Source organism: Callithrix jacchus, chromosome 1 (genome assembly GCF_049354715.1).
Source record: "Callithrix jacchus isolate 240 chromosome 1, calJac240_pri, whole genome shotgun sequence".
Lineage (NCBI taxonomy): Eukaryota > Metazoa > Chordata > Mammalia > Primates > Cebidae > Callithrix > Callithrix jacchus.
Genome location: NC_133502.1, coordinates 191,490,733 through 191,512,123, shown reverse-complemented (window position 1 = coordinate 191,512,123; position 21,391 = coordinate 191,490,733). Strand labels below are relative to the sequence as shown.

The following is a 21,391-nucleotide window of genomic DNA, read 5'->3' as shown; positions in this document are numbered from 1 at the left end:
CTATCAAACTGGTAATAGCCATCTGTGCAGAAACAGAAAAGATAACCCCAAATTTTTTTTGAATTCTTGTATGTCTCAAATAATCATAACAATGTTGAAAAAGAATAGCATTGGAAGATACGCATTCATGAGATTGAAATCTATGAGAGGAAAAGATACAGAAATTCAGACAGCAGGGTCCTAGCGTGGGGGCACCCGTAAGTATTGGAGATATGGAATAAAGAGCCCAAAATTCAATGCATACATACACAGTCAACTGATCTTCAACAAAGGTGCCAAGAATGCACAATGGGAAAAGGAAGACCTCTTTAACAAATGATGGTATAACTCCATATTCTCATTAAAATAATGAAATTCAGCAGTGTGCTCAAGGGTGTGCTTCTTCCTCTATTTACAAGACACTGGAGCTTTGCAATGACCCTAGAGCAAATCTTCATCCTGTCCCCCATGCCCAGAGAGAGCCCTTGATATCAGGAGTAAACAGCAAGGACAGACAAATAAATGTGCTGCCATGAACTAGAGCAAATCTTCATCCTGTCCCCCATGCCGAGACAGCCCTTGATGTCAGGAGTAAACAGCAAGGACAGACAAATAAATGTGCTGCCATGAACTAAAGCAAATCTTCATCCTGTCCCCCATGCCCAGAGAGAGCCCTTGATATCAGGAGTAAACAGCAAGGACAGACAAATGTGCTGCCATGAAACCTAACAGTTCAGAAGGTGAGGATCAGTTTCTCCCAAGCATCTGGGCACACTGTGGAAAACTTGTCTCCGAGATTAAGTAACTGCCATGACAGAACTATGTCCCAAACCAAAGGCTTTAACATTTGCAGTAGCAGAGGCAGAGAAGAGGTATCCTCAGAAAGACCATCTTTAAATAATAAAGCAAGAACAGGGGACACACAAAAAAAAGAGGTGATCACAGGGGACGCAGACTTCTCACCACTATGGCATTAAACTCTGACAAGAACAAACTTCATCGATGTTTTCTTTTTCTTCTCTTTCTACATGTTCGCTCAGCCTCCCAAGCAGCAGGCAGAAGCTGAAGGCTCCTGGGAACCTGCTTTATTAGATTCCACCTATAATCTTGTTGCCTACCTGGAAAGGCATCTTCTTCACTGTTGAGATTTTCCAGAATCCCCTCTTTAGAACCACCAACAGCAGAATAAGTCAGAGGTGCACTCACTTTTACTCCAGCTGAAGCCACGTCGGCTCACACATCCCCTGGCTGGTCCTCTGGGTTCACATGCATTCATACAGTCCCTCTGATCATAGTTATACACTTGCAAAATTATTTGCTCTCACTAGACCCCCAATATTCTTTAACCAGAACTCAGAATCAGGTTTCTATATATTAAAACCAGCAAGTTTGTTCCACAGCAAGTGAGCTACTTAAGGGTACATACCATAAACACCGAGTGATGAACTCTGCAATTAGACAAAAGACACTATGAGGATCAGATTAATTCTTCTGCACCCCCGCCCCCCCACCCAAAGACCTGTCAGTCTCTTGATGACTTCAGGAAACTAGTTGTAAGACAATGGTTGAGTCAAAGGCCAAGAATCAAACATGCTACTAGTATAGGGACACCTGTGGAAAAAACAAGACCTTTTCCCACAGAATTTATCTAGAAGTTGATTTACATTGGCAAATGCACAATGCCTAAACCAAAGAGGAAAACTGGTGTTGAGGCAAATTCCTCTGCATTACAGTTGATAATGGATGCTGTCATCTAAAAACATTCTAATATATCACATATCCAATGGGAAGACACTCCCATTGAATTACAACCCCAGAGAATTGGACATGTCAGACATAATGTGCCTTCTCAGATTATCACAATTAACAGAAGGAAAGAAATCAGAAAAGAAACAATTGTTATTTCGTTTTGTTTTCTTTTGAAGTTTAGGTTCCAGGATGCACGTGCAGGACATGGCATTAAACTCTGACAAGATTTGTGCAGGTTTATTACAGAGGTAAACACGTGCTATGGTACTTTGCTGCATGTATCAACCCATCACCTAGGTTTAAGCCCTGCATCCATTAGCTATTTATCCTGATGCTCTCCCTCCCCAATCCCCACCTGACCAGGCATTCTTTAGAGGACAGAAAAAGGGGTTCTTACCTCAACATCATCCTCAGAAGTGATGCTCCTGCAATCCTCAGGAGGAGCTGGAGGGAGACAGAGTAAAAGTCAGTACCCTGGTGGCTGGAGACTGTGAGTAACTCAGGGAGCTTTGCTGGGTGTGGCATATGGAGTGTGAAACTGAAGATTATGAGACCATCTCAGGGAAACAACTATGTTCAAATAGTACCGTGAGGGAGTCTCACCAGTTATCTTTCATCTTAGACAATGCCAAGACCTAATAATACTCTCACATTCCCAATTCCCAAAAGATATTAACCAATCAAAAAGCAAGGCTTAGACATTTGCTGTGACATAGGCAGGAAAGTTTCCTGGGAAAAGTAATCATTAAATACCAGAGCAAGAAACAATGGTTACAAAAGCAGCCCACAAAGCCCATAAACACACACCCTCTCATCTCTACCTTATTAAAATACAACAGAAACAAATCAGACCTCTACAGCTATTTCTTTGTTGTTGTTGTTCTGGCTTCATAGCCCCCTTCCTAGGTTCCAAAGCAACAGGTGTAACCCAACTGCTCCCAGAAATACTCCTAGAATATCATTTTTTGTTTGTTTGAGACAGTCTTGCTCACCAGGCACCAGGCAGAAATCACCTTTCCATTTTTTCTTCCACTGGCCCATGATAGGTCTCACCTCCAATCCCACAACCCTGAGATACCAACTTTGATGTGCAAGCTTTGAGTGACATGAGTCCAACAATCAGACCCTGGGCCAGGCTCACAGCAGACATGCAAGACAGCATTCTGTGGGGAGGGAAATGCTCTCTGATGTATGGTTGCTGGGTCATTGCATGGTGGCTGTTGTGATAAGGTTTTGACTATTTCATTGTACATATTTATTTAACTATAAAGAGGCATGTATATGACTGAGAAGCACACTAGACAGGACAGCTCCAGAGATCCAGACATGAGGAAGACCTGACTTCCCTCTTTTGGTGTTTTTTTGCAGAAGTTTGCTGCTCTGATCCTACCACCATTTACAGTTACTTCCTGGGCATCTGCACAAGGGCTCATCACTGTGTGGGGCTGGGGATAGGACAGTGAGGACAACATCCAGGTTCAGAGGGATTCCAGCAGGGATGTGCTCACACCCAGTGGAAGAGCGTGGCCCTATGCACCCTGTCTAGACTAGATCAGAGCAGCAGGAGCAGAGGGGTGGGGGCATCTCACTGCCCTCAGGAGCTCACCCTAATCTCCAGAGACCCTGACTCAGAAGCTGGGCAGGCTCCAGGATGAGTGTGTGGCTCAAGAGGCTGGACAGGCTGAGAAAAAAACCTTTCCACATTTGTACTAGATCCCAGCCCAGGGGTGACCTAGAGCTCATCCGAGGGGTGTGTTCATTAAAACATCCATGGAGACTAATGTGTCCATCCCAGGACTAAGCTCTGTGGTAAGGACAAATGAGGAAGACACAGTCACTGCCCTGCTAGTAAACACCCATAGCCAGGGTTCCTCTATTCACCTGTGGGAAGACTTAGACTTTGAGACAGAAGATTTTAAACCATCTCCAAAGTAAGTGGAAACTGAGATGTTATGGATTGCACAAGAGTTGCAAGGATGACCTGGAGTCTGGAATCAGTCCCCAGCCCTTTGCTGAAATTACCCTGCACTGGAACTCATGTCCCTCCCCACCTGCCCTGCTACTTTGGAGTGCTGCAACTGCCCAGGCCAAGAGCTGGAAGACTGTCCAGTTGATAAGCATTTCTGAACCTGAAGACCCTTGGCCAACAGGGTCTACTGAAGAATCATTCCTCAGGAGATTTCCAGAAGAGGTGAAAAATAAAAACTTGACTGTCTCAGCCCAAAAAAGATCAGTCCTGGGATCTCTGTCTGGTCTGACCCTGAGGACAGTTCTTACTGACTTGTGTCCTGTCTGTTCTGTGTCAGAAAAATGGAGACCTGATTCCTGTTCTGCCCCTCTCTGCAATGACACTGCTGGTATCATTGCCATCATCACACAAAGAGATGGAGAAGACATGGGTCAGGAAGGAAGCTCCTTTCTCAAGGCATTTAGGGTGATGTTCACACCAAGCTTTTGACAGACAGGAAGGCCAAGTCCTACTCACTCCTCCCCAGAAAGGGGCTCAGGGCCCATCACCTGGGCCCTGGTGATGATGCTGAACTAATGCCCCTAACATCGCAACCTTAACATTCTCTTTTAACAATGTCCCAAATATTCTCATTTTCTTTCCCTCTGATCCTCTAAATCATGTTCACCTTCAGGTCTACCATGAGGCTCTGCCTTGCTCTCTCCCATGGAGCCCACTAAGCAGGTGTCCATAAATTCTGAGAACCTCAATGTTGGTAACACTGATATTTTCCTTGACTCACACACAGCAGCACCCCTGCAGCACCAATGGGAAGCTTCGTCCAGAGATTAAAGATGTCTAGGACAACCTGGTCATGAGAAAAATCACTTCTGGGGTGAACAAGTGACACTGCACAGTTTCATTCTTTTGTTCCATTGGGAAAATACTGACCCATACAGGACAATCAAATTTTACTGAAAAGCAATGCATTTCCACAGAATAAATGCTCCAAAAAAAACTCCTCAATCCATCACGTGGTCCACTTGATCTTCATCATGACTTAGAGCAGCTACCTTGGCTCTGTGTGTGAAGATTTTCAGAAAAAAACAAAAACCTATTTAAACAGTAGCATCAATAGGGCATTTATTTCTGGGGCCTCTGGAATATCAAGTGAATATCATTTTTGACTGCCATTGTGAATCAGACCTCAGTTGTCATGGACTCTAGTGACCAGTCAGTGGAGTTTCTGACCAACTGAGGCCTGATTGACAATGTGAGTCAATTGATTGCGTAACTTACAATCTGATCAAGGGCATGTTTCTTCACACACAGAGCCAAGGTAGCTGCTCTAAGTCATGATGAAGATCAAGTGGACCACGTGATGGATTGAGGAGTTTTTTTTGGAGCATTTATTCTGTCTCAGAGCTGAGATCTTCATGGAGCCATCTGTTTCTCACAGCACACCCCAGATCCTCACACCTATCAGGAACCTGAAGCTAGGGAGGTTTTCCAGACAAAAGCAAGAAAATCCCCCGACTCATCACTTAGATCTGTCATTAGGAAGAAGTGATATTAGAATATGTACGATGTTAGAGAGGGAAACAACACACACTCTGGGGGAAGTGGACAGGAGAGCACCAGAATAAAGAGCTAATGTATGTGGGGCTTAATACCTCGGTGATGGGTTGACAGGTGCAGCAAACCTTGCCACACTTTTAGCTATGTAACAAAGCTGCACATCCTGCACATGTATCCCCAAAATTAAAATCAAATTTAAATTTAAAAAGAAATTTAAATTAAAAAAGAAATTGCCAGAGAAGGCAAATCTAGAGAAACACAAAGTAGCTTAGCGGCTGCCTAGGGCCAGGAGTGTGGGCCTTGGGAAAAAAGAGAAGTGACTACTAATGGCTATAGGGTTTCTCTGAGAGGGAATGAAAAGACTCTAAACTTAGATTGTGACAATGGCTGCACAACCCTGTAAATATAGTAACAACACCACATCACCCACTTTCAGTAAGTGAATTGTTTTGCATGTCTGCTGTGTGACAATAAAGCAGTTTATAATAAAAAGAATACATACGGAGGTCACTTGGGGCTGTCACGGTGTCCTGCAACAAAAGAAAAACACACAAAACATCGTAAGCATCATGTGCTGGGTGCTGCTGGTGCAGGTCTTGTCACATGGTGACATTAGAAAACCACATCACTGGTCCCCAAATGAAGCATAGAAGATGCTTCTGGAAAAGACAGTGGGGTGTTTTGGAAATTTAGCAAGAGGCCATGTCAGCTGGCAAATACAAAATAATTTTTCAAGAAGAAAATGCTGCTACTAAGAAACATGCCCTTGATCAGATTGTAAGTTACGCAATCAATTGACTCACATTGTCAATCAGGCCTCGGTTGGTCAGAAACTCCACTGACTGGTCACTAGAGTCCATGACAACTGAGGTCTGATTCACAATGGCAGTCAAAAATGATATTCACTTGATATTCCAGAGGCCCCAGAAATAAAAATTTCTCTTTGAGACAAAGAAATGCATCTTACCACATCAGGGAATAGCTCATCATCTTTAATGTCTTCTATGATGAGGTCCTGTGGGACCTCAACAGGACCTAAGAAAACACAGAGTGACAGTCAGTGCATTGGTGCTACTGAGGAACCTCACAAGGAACTTTGGGAAATGTGGACCGGGCTGGAGTGTATGGAGCTGGGTGTTTGACAAGCACGGACTGAGCTGCTGCTGGAACCATTCTCTTTGGTGCTGAAGGAAGGAAGAGAGGAGGGGCAGAAAGAAATGAAAGAGCCTTGGCTTCCTAGCTAGGGCAACCTCATCAATGTGAAATCGTCATTTGAAGAACCAGTTAAGGCAGAAAGGCAGTGTACTATAGAAACAGGAAGTAGATTAGAGCTGCCTAGAACCAGGGGTGTGGGGGGTTGGGGAAAACAGAGGAGTCACTACTAAGGGGGTTTTCTGAGAGGGAACCAAGAGCTTCTAAAGTTAGATTCTAATAATGGTTGCATTGCACAACCCTGTAAATATAGTGAAAACACTGAATCACCTACTTTAAATGGGTGAATTGGTTTGCATGTCAACTACATCTCGGTAACTATTTAAAAGAAACAGAATACGTACGGTGGTGATACTGCACCGCTGGCTTCTCCTGCAATAAGAGAAAAAGAAACACCATGAGGATTACATCATGCTGGGTCCTGTTGGCACAGGTCTTCTATTCACTTGGTGACATGAGAAAACCAGATGGCAGGCTGGGCGCGGTGGCTCACACATGTAATCCCAGCATGTTGGGAGGCTGAGGCGGGCAGATCATGAGGGCAAGAGATTGAGACCATCCTGGCCAACATGGTGAAACCGCGTTTCTACTAAACACTACAAAAAAGGTGGGTGTGGTCATGGTGAGAGCCTTCAGGCCCAGCTACTCGGGAGGCTGAGGCAGAATTGCTTGAATGCAGTAGGAGGACACTGCAGTGATCTGAGATCACACCACTGCACTGTAGCCTGGTGACAAAGACTCTGTCTCGAAAACAAAACTAAACTAAACAAAAAAAACAGATGTCAAACAGTGATGAAGTCACCGGCCCCAAATGGAGCACAGGGGATGCTTGCAGAAAATGCAGTGGGTTTGGAATATTTAGCAAGCATCTATGCTGGCTGAAAAATACAAAATTATTTTTCAAGAAGAAAATGTTGCTACTGAGAAATATGCCCACGACCAGGCTGTAGGTTATGCCATCTTTTGACTGACACCGTCAATCAGGCCTCAGTTGGTCAGAAACTCCACTGACTGGTCGCTAGAGTCCATGACAACTGAGGTCTGATTCATAATGACAGTCAAAAATGATATTCACTTGATATTCCAGAGGCCCCAGAAATAAAAATTTCTCTTTGAGACAAAGAAATGCATCTTACCACATCAGGGAACAGCTCATCATCCTCAATGTCTTCTATGATGAGGTCTTGTAAGACCTTAGCAGGACCTAAGAGGACACAGAGTGACAGTCAGTGCACTGGTGCTGCTGAGGAATCTCACAAGGAGCTTTGGGAAATGTGGACCGGGCTGCAGTGTATGGAGCTGGGCATTTGACAAGCATGAACCGAGCTGCTGCTGGACCATTCTCCTTGGTGCTGAAGGAAGGAAAAAAAGAGGGGCAGAAAGAAAGAGCCTTGGCTTCCTAGCTAGGGCAACCTCATCAATGTGAAATCGTCATTTGAAGAACCAGTTAATGCCGAAAGGCAGTGTACTATAGAAACAGGAAGTAGATTAGGGCTGCCTAGAACCAGGGGTGTGGGGGGTTGGGGAAAACAGAGGAGTCACTACTAAGGGGGTTTTCTGAGAGGGAACCAGGAGCTTCTAAAGTTAGATTCTAATAATGGTTGCATTGCACAACCCTGTAAATATAGTGAAAACACTGAATCACCTACTTTAAATGGGTGAATTGGTTTGCATGTCAACTATGTCTCGGTAACTGTTTAAGAGAAACAGAATACGTACGGTGGTGATACTGGGCCGCTGGCTTCTCCTGAAATAAGAGAAAAACACCATGAGGATTACATCATGCTGGGTCCTGTTGGCACAGGTCTTGTATTCACTTGGTGACATGAGAAAACCAGATGGCAGGCTGGGTATGGTGGATCACGGGCAGATCATGAGGGCAAGAGATTGAGACCATCCTGGTCAACATAATGAAACCCCATTTCTACTAAACACTACAAAAAAGTGGGTGTGGTCATGGTGAGAGCCTTCAGTCCCAGCTACTCAGGAGGCTGAGGCAGGAGAATTGCTTGAATGCAGTAGGAGGACACTGCAGTGATCTGAGATCACACCACTGCACTGTAGCCTGGTGACAGAGAGACTCTGTCTCAAAAACAAAACTAAACTAAACAAAAAAAAACAGATGTCAAACAGTGATGAAGTCACCGGCCCCAAATGGAGCACAGGGGATCCTTGCAGAAAATGCAGTGGGTTTAGAATATTTAGCAAGCATCTATGCTGGCTGAAAAATACAAAATTATTTTTCAAGAAGAAAATATGCCCACGACCAGGTTGTAAGTTATGCCATCTTTTGACTGACATCATCAATCAGGCCTCAGTTGGTCAGAAACTCCACTGAATGGTCGCTAGAGTCCATGACAACTGAGGTCTGATTCATAATGACAGTCAAAAATGATATTCACTTGATATTCCAGAGGCCCCAGAAATAAAAATTTCTCTTTGAGACAAAGAAATGCATCTTACCACATCAGGGAACAGCTCATCATCCTCAATGTCTTCTATGATAAGGTCTTGTAAGACCTTAGCAGGACCTAAGAGGACACAGAGTGACAGTCAGTGCACTGGTGCTGCTGAGGAATCTCACAAGGAGCTTTGGGAAATGTGGACTGGGCTGGAGTGTATGGAGCTGGGCGTTTGACAAGCATGGACCAAGCTGCTGCTGGACCATTCTCCTTGGTGCTGAAGGAAGGAAGAGGAGAGGGGCAGAAAGAAATGAAAGAGCCTTGGCTTCCTAGCTAGGGCAACCTCATCAATGTGAAATCGTCATTTGAAGAACCGGTTAATGCCAAAAGGCAGTGTACTATAGAAACAGGAAGTAGATTAGGGCTGCCTAGAACCAGGGGTGTGGGGGGTTGGGGAAAACAGAGGAGTCACTACTAAGGGGGTTTTCTGAGAGGGAACCAGGAGCTTCTAAAGTTAGATTCTAATAATGGTTGCATTGCCCAACCCTGTAAATATAGTGAAAACACTGAATCACCTACTTTAAATGGGTGAATTGGTTTGCATGTCAACTACATCTCGGTAACTGTTTAAGAGAAACAGAATACGTACAGTGGTGATACTGGGCCGCTGGCTTCTCCTGCAATAAGAGAAAAACACCATGAGGATTACATCATGCTGGGTCCTGTTGGCTCAGGTCTTGTATTCATTTGGTGACATGAGAAAACCAGATGGCAGCTGAGCACGGTGGCTCACGCATGTAATTCCAGCATGTTGGGAGGCTGAGTCGGGCAGATCATGAGGGCAAGAGATTGAGACCATCCTGGCCAACATGGTGAAACCCTGTTTCTACTAAACACCACAAAAAAGGTGGGTGTGGTCATGGTGAGAGCCTTCAGTGCCATCTACTCAGGAGGCTGAGGCAGGAGAATTGCTTGAATGCAGTAGGAGGACACTGCAGTGATCTGAGATCACACCACTACACTGTAGCCTGGTGACAGAGAGACTCTGTCTCAAAAACAAAACTAAACAAAAAAACCAGATGTCAAACAGTGATGAAGTCACTGGCCCCAAATGGAGCACAGGGGATGCTTGCAGAAAATGCAGTGGGTTTGGAATATTTAGCAAGTATCTATGCTGGCTGAAAAATACAAAATTATTTTTCAAGAAGAAAATGTTGCTACTGAGAAATATGCCCACGACCAGGCTGTAAGTTATGCCATCTTTTGACTGACACCGTCAATCAGGCCTCAGTTGGTCAGAAACTCCACTGACTGGTTGCTAGAGTCCATGACAACTGAGGTCTGATTCACAATGACAGTCAAAAATGATAGTCACTTGATATTCCAGAGGCCCCAGAAATAAAAATTTCTCTTTGAGACAAAGAAATGCATCTTACCACATCAGGGAACAGCTCATCATCCTCAATGTCTTCTATGATGAGGTCTTGTAAGACCTTAGCAGGACCTAAGAGGACACAGAGTGACAGTCAGTGCACTGGTGCTGCTGAGGAATCTCACAAGGAGCTTTGGGAAATGTGGACCGGGCTGCAGTGTATGGAGCTGGGCATTTGACAAGCATGAACTGAGCTGCTGCTGGACCATTCTCCTTGGTGCTGAAGGAAGGAAAAAAAGAGGGGCAGAAAGAAATGAAAGAGCCTTGGCTTCCTAGCTAGGGCAACCTCATCAATGTGAAATCGTCATTTGAAGAACCGGTTAATGCCGAAAGGCAGTGTACTATAGAAACAGGAAGTAGATTAGGGCTGCCTAGAACCAGGGGTGTGGGGGGTTGGGGAAAACAGAGGAGTCACTACTAAGAGGGTTTTCTGAGAGGGAACCAGGAGCTTCTAAAATTAGATTCTAATAATGGTTGCATTGCACAACCCTGTAAATATAGTGAAAACACTGAATCACCTACTTTAAATGGGTGAATTGGTTTGCATGTCAACTATGTCTCGGTAACTGTTTAAGAGAAACAGAATACGTACGGTGGTGATACTGGGCCGCTGGCTTCTCCTGAAATAAGAGAAAAACACCATGAGGATTACATCATGCTGGGTCCTGTTGGCACAGGTCTTGTATTCACTTGGTGACATGAGAAAACCAGATGGCAGGCTGGGCACGGTGGATCACGGGCAGATCATGAGGGCAAGAGATTGAGACCATCCTGGTCAACATAGTGAAACCCCATTTCTACTAAACACTACAAAAAAGTGGGTGTGGTCATGGTGAGAGCCTTCAGTCCCAGCTACTCAGGAGGCTGAGGCAGGAGAATTGCTTGAATGCAGTAGGAGGACACTGCAGTGATCTGAGATCACACCACTGCACTGTAGCCTGGTGACAGAGAGACTCTGTCTCAAAAACAAAACTAAACTAAACAAAAAAAACAGATGTCAAACAGTGATGAAGTCACCGGCCCCAAATGGAGCACAGGGAATCCTTGCAGAAAATGCAGTGGGTTTGGAATATTTAGAAAGTATCTATGCTGGCTGAAAAATACAAAATTATTTTTCAAGAAGAAAATATGCCCACGACCAGGTTGTAAGTTATGCCATCTTTTGACTGACATCATCAATCAGGCCTCAGTTGGTCAGAAACTCCACTGAATGGTCGCTAGAGTCCATGACAACTGAGGTCTGATTCACAATGACAGTCAAAAATGATAGTCACTTGATATTCCAGAGGCCCCAGAGATAAAAATTTCTCTTTGAGACAAAGAAATGCATCTTACCACATCAGGGAACAGCTCATCATCCTCAATGTCTTCTATGATGAGGTCTTGTAAGACCTTAGCAGGACCTAAGAGGACACAGAGTGACAGTCAGTGCACTGGTGCTGCTGAGGAATCTCACAAGGAGCTTTGGGAAATGTGGACCGGGCTGGAGTGTATGGAGCTGGGCGTTTGACAAGCATGGACCAAGCTGCTGCTGGACCATTCTCCTTGGTGCTGAAGGAAGGAAGAGGAGAGGGCAGAAAGAAATAAAAGAGCCTTGGCTTCCAAGCTAGGGCAACCTCATCAATGTGAAATCGTCATTTGAAGAACCAGTTAATACAGAAAGGCACCTACTTTAAATGGGCCAATTGGTTTGCATGTCAACTATGTCTCAGTAACTGTTTAAACGAAACAGAATACGTACGGTTGTGATACTGGGCTGCAGGCTTCTCCTGCAATAAAAGAAAAAGAAACACCATGAAAATCACATCATGCTGGGTCCTGTTGGCACAGATCTTGTATTCATTTGGTGACATTAGAAAAGCAGATGGCTGGCTGGGTACGGTGGCTCACGCATGTAATCCCAGCATGTTGGGAGGCTGAGGCAGGCACATCATGAAGTCAAGAGATTGAGACCATCCTGGCCAACATGGTGAAACCTTGTCTCTACCAAAAAGTACAAGAAACCTGGCATGGTGGTGCGATGAGCCTGTAGTCCCAGCTACTCAGGAGGCTGAGGCAGAAGAATTGCTTGAACCCAGTATGTGGAGGTTAGAGTGATCTGAGATCACACCACTGCACTGTAGCCGGGTGACAGAGAAAGTCTCTGTCTCAACAACAACAATGAGAAAACCAGATGTAGAACGGTGATCAAGTCACTGGTCCCAGATGACGCATAGAGGATGTTTGCAGAAAATGCAGTGCATTTGGAAAATTTAGCAGGTGTCTATGTTCTCTAGGAAATACAAAATTATTTTTTCAAGAAGAAAACACTGCTACTGAGAAATGTGCTCACGACCAGTTTGTAGGTGATGTCCTCTTTTGATGGACATCATCCATCAGGCCTCAGTTGGTCACAGTCTCCAGTGACCAGCCGCTAGAGTCTAAGACCCCTGAGACCTAATTAATGATGGCAGTCAAAAATCATATTCACTTTATAGTCTAGAAGCCCCAGAAAAAAAAAATTTCCAAAGAAATTTACCATGTCAGAGGCAACCTCTTTCTTCTTACTGCCATGTGTACACTCCTCTGAGTCATCAACAGGAGCTAGGAGTACACAGAGTGACAGTGCATTGGTGCTGCTGAGGAATCTCACAAAAAGCTTTGGGGAATGTGTATATGGAGGGGCTTGAGTGTGTGGAGCTGGGTGGTTCACAGGCATGGACTGAGCTGCTGCTGCACCATTCTCCTGGTGTTGAATGAAGGAAAAGGAGAGGGGCAGAGCCTTGGCCTTCTAGCTAGGGCAAACTCATCAACATGAAACAGTCACCTTAAGAACCGGTTAATACAGAAAGGCATTGTATATAGAAATAAGAAGTACATTAGGGCTGCTTAGAACCAGGGGTGCAAGATTGGGAAAAACAGAGCAGTTTCTACTAATGAGGTTTTTTTGAGGAGGAATGAAAAGGTTTTAAAATTAGATTGTAACATGGGTGCATAGCCTTTAAATACAGTAGAAACACTGAATCACCCACTTTAAATGGGTGAATTGGGTTACATGTCAACTACATCCTAATGAAGCTATGTTGAAAAAAGAATACGTACTGTGTTGATATTCATCTGTAGCATTTTCCTGCAGTTAGAGGGGAAAAAAACCACCATGAGGATCAGATCATACTGGGTCCTGACTGCACAGGTCTTTTATTCACTTAGTGGTGTTAGAAAACCAGGTATCAAACAGTGATCAAGTCACTGACCCCCAAATAAAGCATAGAGGATGCTTGTGGAAAGGGCAGTGGGTTTCTGTCTTTGGTTTTGGACAGATTCTTGCTCTGTCACCCAGACTGGAGTGCAGTGGCATGATCTCGGCTCACTGCAACCTCAGCTTCCTGGGTTCAAGCAATTCTCCTGTCTCAGCCTACCAACTAGCTGTGACCACAGGTACCTGCCACCATGCTCGGCTTATGTTTGTATTTATAGTAGAGATGGGGGTTCATTATATTGGCCCTGTCTGTCTCAGCCTCCCAAAGTGCTGGGATTCCATGTGTGAGCCACCAAGGAAGTGGGTTTTCATGGAATGTTTAGCAAGTCCTTGCTGGCTGCCAAATACAAAATTATTTTTCAGGAAGAAAATGTTGCTACTGAGAAATATGCTCACTACTAGTTTGTAAGTGATGCCATCTTTTGACTGACATCATTAATCAGGCCTCAGTTGGTCATACATTACAGTGACTGGTAGCTAGAGTTCATGACAGCTGAGACCTGATTCACAATGGCAGTCAAAAATGATATTCACTTGATATTCTAGAAGCTCCAGAAAAAGACATTTCTCTTCAAGACAAAGAAATGCATCTTACTATGTCAGGTGATGTCTCCTGATCAGGTGATGTCAGGTGAAAAAGAGTTTTGCACTCCTTTGGTTCTTCAACAGGAGCTAGGAGAACACAGAGAGACAGTCAATGCACTGGTGATGCTGAGGAATCCCACAAGGAGGCTTGGGGGATGTGGCCCGAAGCTGCAGTGTATGGAGGTGGGCTGTTGACAAGCATGAACTGAGCTGCTGCTGGGCCACTCTCCTTGGTGCTGAAGGAAGGCAAAGGAGAGGGGAAGTAAGAAATGAAAAAGCCTTGGCTTTCTAGCTAGGGCAACCTCATCAGTGTGAAATAGTCTGAGAACCGGTTAATACAGAATGGCACTGTAAGGCTCAGTCAGAGCGTCTCATCACACCTGCTGCCCACGTAAAGGTCTAGGCAAATCCCAACATTTTATGAAACGTTACAGGATTATTTAACTTCTGTGGATCTACATATCCCTGCTACTACATTTATCATCTATCCTGTTGTATTTTTAAAATTTTTAAAGCTTACATATTTATTATTTTAATTAAGTGTGCATTTCAATAATGTTATATTTAGTAACATTCATGATGCTGTGTCAATAATGAGAAAATTCAAATCTAAATTCATAATCTAGCTTCCACCTTGGGCAATGAAAGAAAAACAGCAGTATAATGTCAAATAGAGGAAAAATAAATAATGATTGCAGAAATTAATAAAATAAAAAACAGGAAATCATCAGAGAAAATCAACAAAACCAAAAACCAGTTCTTTGAAAAGATCAATAACACTGATAAACCTCTACCTTGTCTAACCTCCAAGGAAAAGAAGGAAGTCACGATGTACTAATAATATCAATTCAAGAGGAGTGAAATCAAAAAATAATAATAAAGAAATACGTGAACACATCTGTGCTCACACTTGGAAACATTATATAAAATGAGCTAACTTTTTGAATCTCTTTCAGAAGGTTAAAAGTCTTCTCATGATAAATGAATCATCTGAATAGGCCTATATTTATATTAGAAATTGAATCAATAATTAGTATCTTCTCAAAAGAACAAAAACACTACCTTCAGATGACTTCACTGGTAAATTCTACCAAAATTCTTACAAAGAAATGTAGTTTTACCATACGAGCAAGTAATCATAATTTTAGTATTTCCTTAGTTACATTTTAAAAATTATGTTTCCAAACAAGACACAAGAAGGTTTATAATTGCTGTATTCATAATTGTCCAAACTAAAAGCAAATGTCTAAACATTTGAGATGTCCTTTACTATCAAAAGTGAATCAAGCCTGAGCAACACTGTGAAACCCTGTCTCTACAAAAAAAAATAAAATTAAAAAAATAGCTTGGTATAAAGCATGTGCATTACAGCCATCTTCTTGGGAGGCTGAGGTAGAAGGATCACCTGAACATGGGGAGGTAAAGATTGCAATGAGCTGTGATTGCACCAATGCACTCCTGGGTGACAAAATGAGACCTTTTCACAAAAACAAACAAACAAAAAGAACCAAACTCTAAGTTGTCAACGTAACTTTACTTGTGTAGTTGCATCACCCATTGATTTAATGCATTTAAATGGGAACAAATGAAATAAATGAAGAACATGACACAGCATTTACTGAGTTTCTCTGGGACACTGGATAAGTAAACTGGAATGATTTGCTTCAATAAACTTAAGGATATAATTTCCACCCTACCTTCATTTTCAATGGGGCAAATTTTCTTATGCCTCCATTTTTTTTTTAACCAGCTCCTGGCACGGCCAGCCAAACCTGCAAGGTAGAAATGTATTATAATAAAGACAGTGCTTGACATCTTGCTGGCAGAAGACCACAGAGAAATTAGTAAAAACTTATTCAGTTTAAACTTTTGATCCTGGTTTTTACTGACTGCTTTTCAATGCTACCTGAATTAGATCTGGGTTCTAGGAAGATTTGTTTGTCCAGGCAGATACCTTTATTCAGATGAGACAATATAGAAAAGCAGAAGATCCAACTAACTAAAAATAGGCTGGGTTCTAATCCTACTTGGAATCTGCGCATACCCGGGAGAGGGATATGAACCCATCTGTACTTCTCTTCCCTATTCTGATATGTAGAAACATTAGATCTATGCTGTAGACCTACTAAAGTTTATAGCACCTAAGAAGATGAAATGCAGATAAAGACTTAAAGACTTTTTTTTTTTTTTGTAAATGCCCTAAAATGTTCAATCATTCAATGTGGAGAAGGATAATCCAGATACTTGGTAGTGGTTAAATATAGAGAGAAAACTTGCATGTCTCCTGTGCAGGGTAGGACAGAAAGTGACTTCAGTTTCCGTGGCCACATGATTTCCAGCTCATGACAGAGATCTGTGATTTCCCTAATCCCCACATCAGCTTCAAGGGACAGGCAAGGAAGGGGCTACAACCCATATTTTCCAATTCAGTGAATTAAAACTCAGACGTTTTGAGTGACTTGCCCAGAGTCACCACAGTGAGGAGTGATAGGTCTGAGGTAATAATGTAGTTGGTTCCCTGGGGATAGAGATCCTGGAACACCTGAGTCCTCTAGATCATGCCCTGGACCCTGGACTGAGAGCTCTTCTCACAGGCTTTGTCAAATCCTGCTGCCCCAACATTTCCATGGGATGGTTGAAGCTCTGGAGAGGTGGCAGGTGGCTTACCGCATTTACTGACCTACTCTATTATCCCTATGTTGTCACTTTTATTAGTTTTATGACCCATAAGGCAAACATTTTAAGTCTCTCAGTTATGATGCATGATCAGAGATTTTACCTGAGTCCACTCTTTCCACCCATCAGGTGATTCTCATCTGCTGGGCTGGAGCTGGCCTGATGTAAAAGAGGACACATAGCATACCACGGAGCTGCTGCGTGCCCCATTCCTGTGAACATGGCATACCACAGAGCTGCTGCGTGCCACACTCCTGTGCACATGGCATACTATGGAACTGCTGCGTGCCACACTCCTGTGCACATGGCATACCACAGAGCTGCTGCGTACCCCACTCCTGGGCACACTCTTGCCTTGTTTCTGCTTTTCCAGCTCTGACAATCCTAATTCTGGCTTCCAAACCAATCCTGTACGTCCCTCTTTGTTCTCAGACTTGCCTCAACTGTTGGATATTTTAGTCACTGTTGTAGTGACCATGACTGAACTGTGACATTTTATATACCATAGTATATGTTTATCTTTTTATATATTTCTTAATAAAATTTAACTTATTTTTTCAGACTTTTAGGAACATTTCTGGGCTAGGTGTGCTGGCCCACAGCTATAATCCTGACATTTTTAGAGGCTAAGGCAGGAGGATTGCTTGAAGTCAGAAGTTTAAGACCAACCTGGGCAACACAATGAGAACTCGTCTCTACAAAAAATCTTCTAAATGTCACCAGATGTGGTGGGAAGATCGTTTGAGCCTAGGAGATTGAGGCTGCAGTGAGCTATGATCACGCCACTGCACTCCAGCCAGGGTAACAAAGCAAGACCCTGTCTCTTCAAAATAAAAAGCATTACTGTGTTACAAGTATCCCCATTTTATTTCTCATTATCTAATATTGCTGTTTTCATCCTGAGGCTTAATTGCTTTAGGAAACTAAACAAAAAAAAAGTTTTTTAGACAAGGTAGTATTTAAGGCAGGCTATATGCATGCCTTTTTATAAATTTATGATTTATAAATTTTTTTAATAAATCATAAATTTATAAATTTAATAGTTTTATATGCCATATATCTAGAATTTACATTCTTGATCTACTCAGTCTTGTTCTTAGAACCAGCCTCCTCATATGTAACACAAGTATAATTCCCATATTACACCTAAATCAAAACATTGAGAGGATAGAATAAAATCAAAGAGCAGTCTGTATTCGACACAAGGCACAATAGATTACAAAGCAAAGCTTTCTCTAACTCAAAGGCGAAAAGTGCACAGTTAACATCCTTTGCAGAACCCATAGCAAAATATTATTTTGAGAAAATATGCACTTTGGCTACCCAGTGAAGGTAGGAGAAAACTGTCACAGGTCATCATCAAGACTTCCCCAATGTTGTCTTTCATTTTTAAATAATGAAATACACATTATTTCTCCTGCTTTCTTTCATGTATATTACTGTATGTTTTCCTTTTGGCTTTTCTGCATACCCTATCTTGGGAATCACTCCATAGCAATAAAAAGACATCTTACTCTTTTTTACAGCTCCATACTTCTTTATGTAGAAGTACCAGCTTATTTTACTAGTCCCTTACTAGGCATGTCAGTTATTTCCAATATTTAACTATTGAAAATAATGCAACAAGAACTTTGCACATAGTTTGTTTTATATTTGTGGAGCATACCTTCAGAATAAAATTCCTCAAAGTAGGATGTCTGGTTCAAATGCATTTTCATGGTTGTGAGATTGTGCCAAATTCCCCTTCATGGAATTGAGCCTTTTTGCATTTCCACCAGCAATATATGAAATGTCAATAGGAGAGACACTGCAGTAGAGCTGTCATTTGCCTTTCTTTTATGAGTGAAGATGTGTTTAAAAATCACCTGCATTTCTTTTTCTGTGACTTGTCTATTTACCACTTTATTATCTACTTTTAGTTTCACTTGATTTTTCTCATCAGCCTCTTTCAGGTCATTGTTGTTTTTCTGTTCACTGTCGGCTCTCACCTGAACTACTCCACCAGCCTGCTACCACCCTTTCCTGTATTACAGTATATTCACACGGAGCTGCTGCTCAGTCTTTTTCTTAGAGAATTAATAGTAATCCTGGGCTATAAGTCCATCTTCTCTGTGAGTGGACTTATAGCCCACCTTATTCATCCCAGCATCCTTTTACTCTGCTGCAGCCACCCTTGCGTCTTTCTGTCCTTTGCCTAAAACTTTGTTTCAATTTCAGGAATTCCAAAGCTGATATCCATCTCTGGAAGCCCACTCCCATCATCCTCACAGGGTTCCCCTCACTTTTTTATTTTTTTTAATAAATAAGATGGGATGTCTCTGTGTTGGCCAGGCTGGTTTTAAACTTCCAGCCTCAAGGAATCCCCTCATCCTGGCTTTCCAAAGTGCTGGAATTAAAGGTGAGAGCCACTATACCCAGCCCATTTCACTTTTAAGACTGTTCACATGTCACTGAAAGAGAACATCCAGCTCTTAGCGCCAACCGTCCATAAAACTGCCCTCCTCTTTAATCCATTACCCTGCTTTACTTTCTTCCTAGCACGTCACCACCTGCCATTCTTGACTATTCATGTGCTGGCTGCCCTTACTTCTCTATCAAATGTAAGGGTCAGACTTAGAATGGGGCTCTCTGTTGTGTTCCGCTGTTTGCCCTGCATCTGCAACACTGCCAGGCTATTTAAAACTGCTCAATACATATATTTCATTTTACCCCAAACTAGTTAAGTTTCTCCCAATTCTCCCAGATCTGCTAAAGTTGTCTTTTGTTTTATCATCTAAGACAGCATCAGATTTTTTAAACTGGTAGCTATTTAGAATTAATGACACAAGCTATAAAGATCCACAAAAATATAAATGAAGAATGTTAATGTCTATTTAGAAGTCAACGGTAACTGCATTTTGACACAAGTATATTTGACACTAAAATACCTTAAATCCAAAGTGACTCATTTCATCAGTTTGTCACTAGACAAAATATATTATCTGAATTTTATAATGAGATATCACGCATCTGTCATCAAAATGTGCTTTATGTGTGTTTTTAGAATCAAACATGACTTAGAATCAAACATGACAGGATTGTTTCTGACTTTTCAAAAAAAGATAGCCAATCGCAAAGGGTAGGTAAATAAATAGTGCTTTAACCAGTCTGTAGTACACTAAGCAGTTATTCAAAGTCATCAAGTACAGCAGGGTGCCCTGGCAGGCAAAGACATCCTGGAGTGCTCTCTAGCTGTCAAGTACTGTTTGAGAAACTTACACCATTATTTCACTGCTTTAAGTAAAAGTTACAAGGCAGCACATATAAAATGATCAGAAAGTTTTATTTTACAAAAAAGTTTGTGAAATAAAATACTATATTCAAATGCATACCAAAAATTTGTGTTACTCAAACAGTAACACAAGTGAGCTCTGGGTATTCTGAGTGTAATAAATAACTTTTCTTTATATTCTACATCTTTTACATGAAACATACTGAGAGTTATTTTAAAAGGAGGGTTCCAAAATAGCTACTAGAAAGCTGAAAGACCTGCTGCTCAGAGGTCTCCACATCATATGCCCATTCTTTCCCTTCCCTGACCCCACTTGAGAGAGCCAACAAACTAGCAGCGTTCCTATGGTAAGAACACAAAAGGCTGTATGAAAAGTTGATGGGTAGTGATAAAATTGGATAATGAGCTCCTACTATCTTAATCTGTTACTTATATTACCCCTGGTCATATTAGATATACTGCTAAATAAAGGCATGATAGGATGGAATATGTTTGAGTCTGAGATCTAAACTGGGTTCTTAGAACTTCTCTTTGAAATGGCTTCAAGACACAATGTTCTTTTGAAATATTTCAGAAGAGAAAAATGAAGCGGAGCATCATTTATGGCATAAGTTCCTGAAACAGGACTTGCCACCTAGAGAGCACTCCAGGATGTCTTTCCACAGCAGTGCGCCCTGCTCTGCCTGATGGCTTTAAATGACTGTTTAGTGTGCCACAGAATGGTCGGAGCACTGGTTGCTGTGATATTTGTCTAAGTCACCAAAAGAATTCAATTCATCATAATAGAAAGGCTAAAATGTTTCACATCTAACTAGGAATTCATCACTTTCCAAGAAAAGTGATACACAATCTTCTGAAATAAAAATATTAACAACAAACTTTGAATGTGTCTATACTTTGTATTGAGTGTTCTGAATGTTCTGAACATGTTTCTTTCTTGTTTTATTTGCCCAGCCAGGCTGGACTGTACTGGTGCGATCTCGGCTCACTGCAACCTGCAACCCCCAGATTCAAGTGATTCTCCTGCCCCAGCCTCCCAGGTAGCTGGGATTACAGGTATGTGCCACCACACCTGGCTAATTTTTTGTATACTTAGTAGAGAAGAAGTTTTATCATGTTGGCCAGGCTGGTCCCAAACTCCTGACCTCAGGTAATCCGCCCACCTCAGCCTCCCAAAATGCTGAGATTACAGACATGAGCCACTGCACCTGGCCAAAGAATAAACACTGAAATTGAGGTTTCTGTTATCTCTTTACTGAATACCACAAAAATACGTTTGAAGAGACATATAGAAACTTACTGTCATGCACATACACATAAA

At 42.3% G+C, this 21,391-nt stretch overlaps 1 protein-coding gene across 16 annotated transcripts in view; it reads right to left on the bottom strand.

Annotated features, from left to right (window-relative positions):
* Positions 1-21,391, bottom strand: part of LOC108590381 (uncharacterized) — a 71,182-nt gene that overhangs the window by 13,550 nt on the left and 36,241 nt on the right. For 11 of the 16 annotated variants that reach the window (XR_013521134.1, XR_013521136.1, XR_013521133.1 and 8 more), the window contains 17 exons: positions 15,821-15,895; positions 14,134-14,210; positions 13,382-13,409; positions 12,819-12,883; positions 12,042-12,069; positions 11,636-11,703; positions 10,893-10,920; positions 10,305-10,372; positions 9,518-9,545; positions 8,930-8,997; positions 8,186-8,213; positions 7,603-7,670; positions 6,811-6,838; positions 6,222-6,289; positions 5,757-5,784; positions 2,126-2,172; positions 1,406-1,427 (listed from right to left, as the gene is read on the bottom strand). Coding sequence is in view for 12 of the 16 variants with exons in the window: in XM_078334703.1 (XP_078190829.1) it covers positions 1,406-1,427; positions 2,126-2,172; positions 5,757-5,784; positions 6,222-6,289; positions 6,811-6,838; positions 7,603-7,670; positions 8,186-8,213; positions 8,930-8,997; positions 9,518-9,545; positions 10,305-10,372; positions 10,893-10,920; positions 11,636-11,703; positions 12,042-12,069; positions 12,819-12,883; positions 13,382-13,409; positions 14,134-14,210; positions 15,821-15,895 (822 nt within the window). In the remaining 4 variants the exon portion in view is untranslated. The remainder of the gene's footprint in view (positions 1-1,405; positions 1,428-2,125; positions 2,173-5,756; positions 5,785-6,221; positions 6,290-6,810; positions 6,839-7,602; positions 7,671-8,185; positions 8,214-8,929; positions 8,998-9,517; positions 9,546-10,304; positions 10,373-10,892; positions 10,921-11,635; positions 11,704-12,041; positions 12,070-12,818; positions 12,884-13,381; positions 13,410-14,133; positions 14,211-15,820; positions 15,896-21,391) is intronic. The other 5 variants (XM_078334754.1, XM_078334758.1, XM_078334765.1 and 2 more) reach the window with 4 other exon arrangements.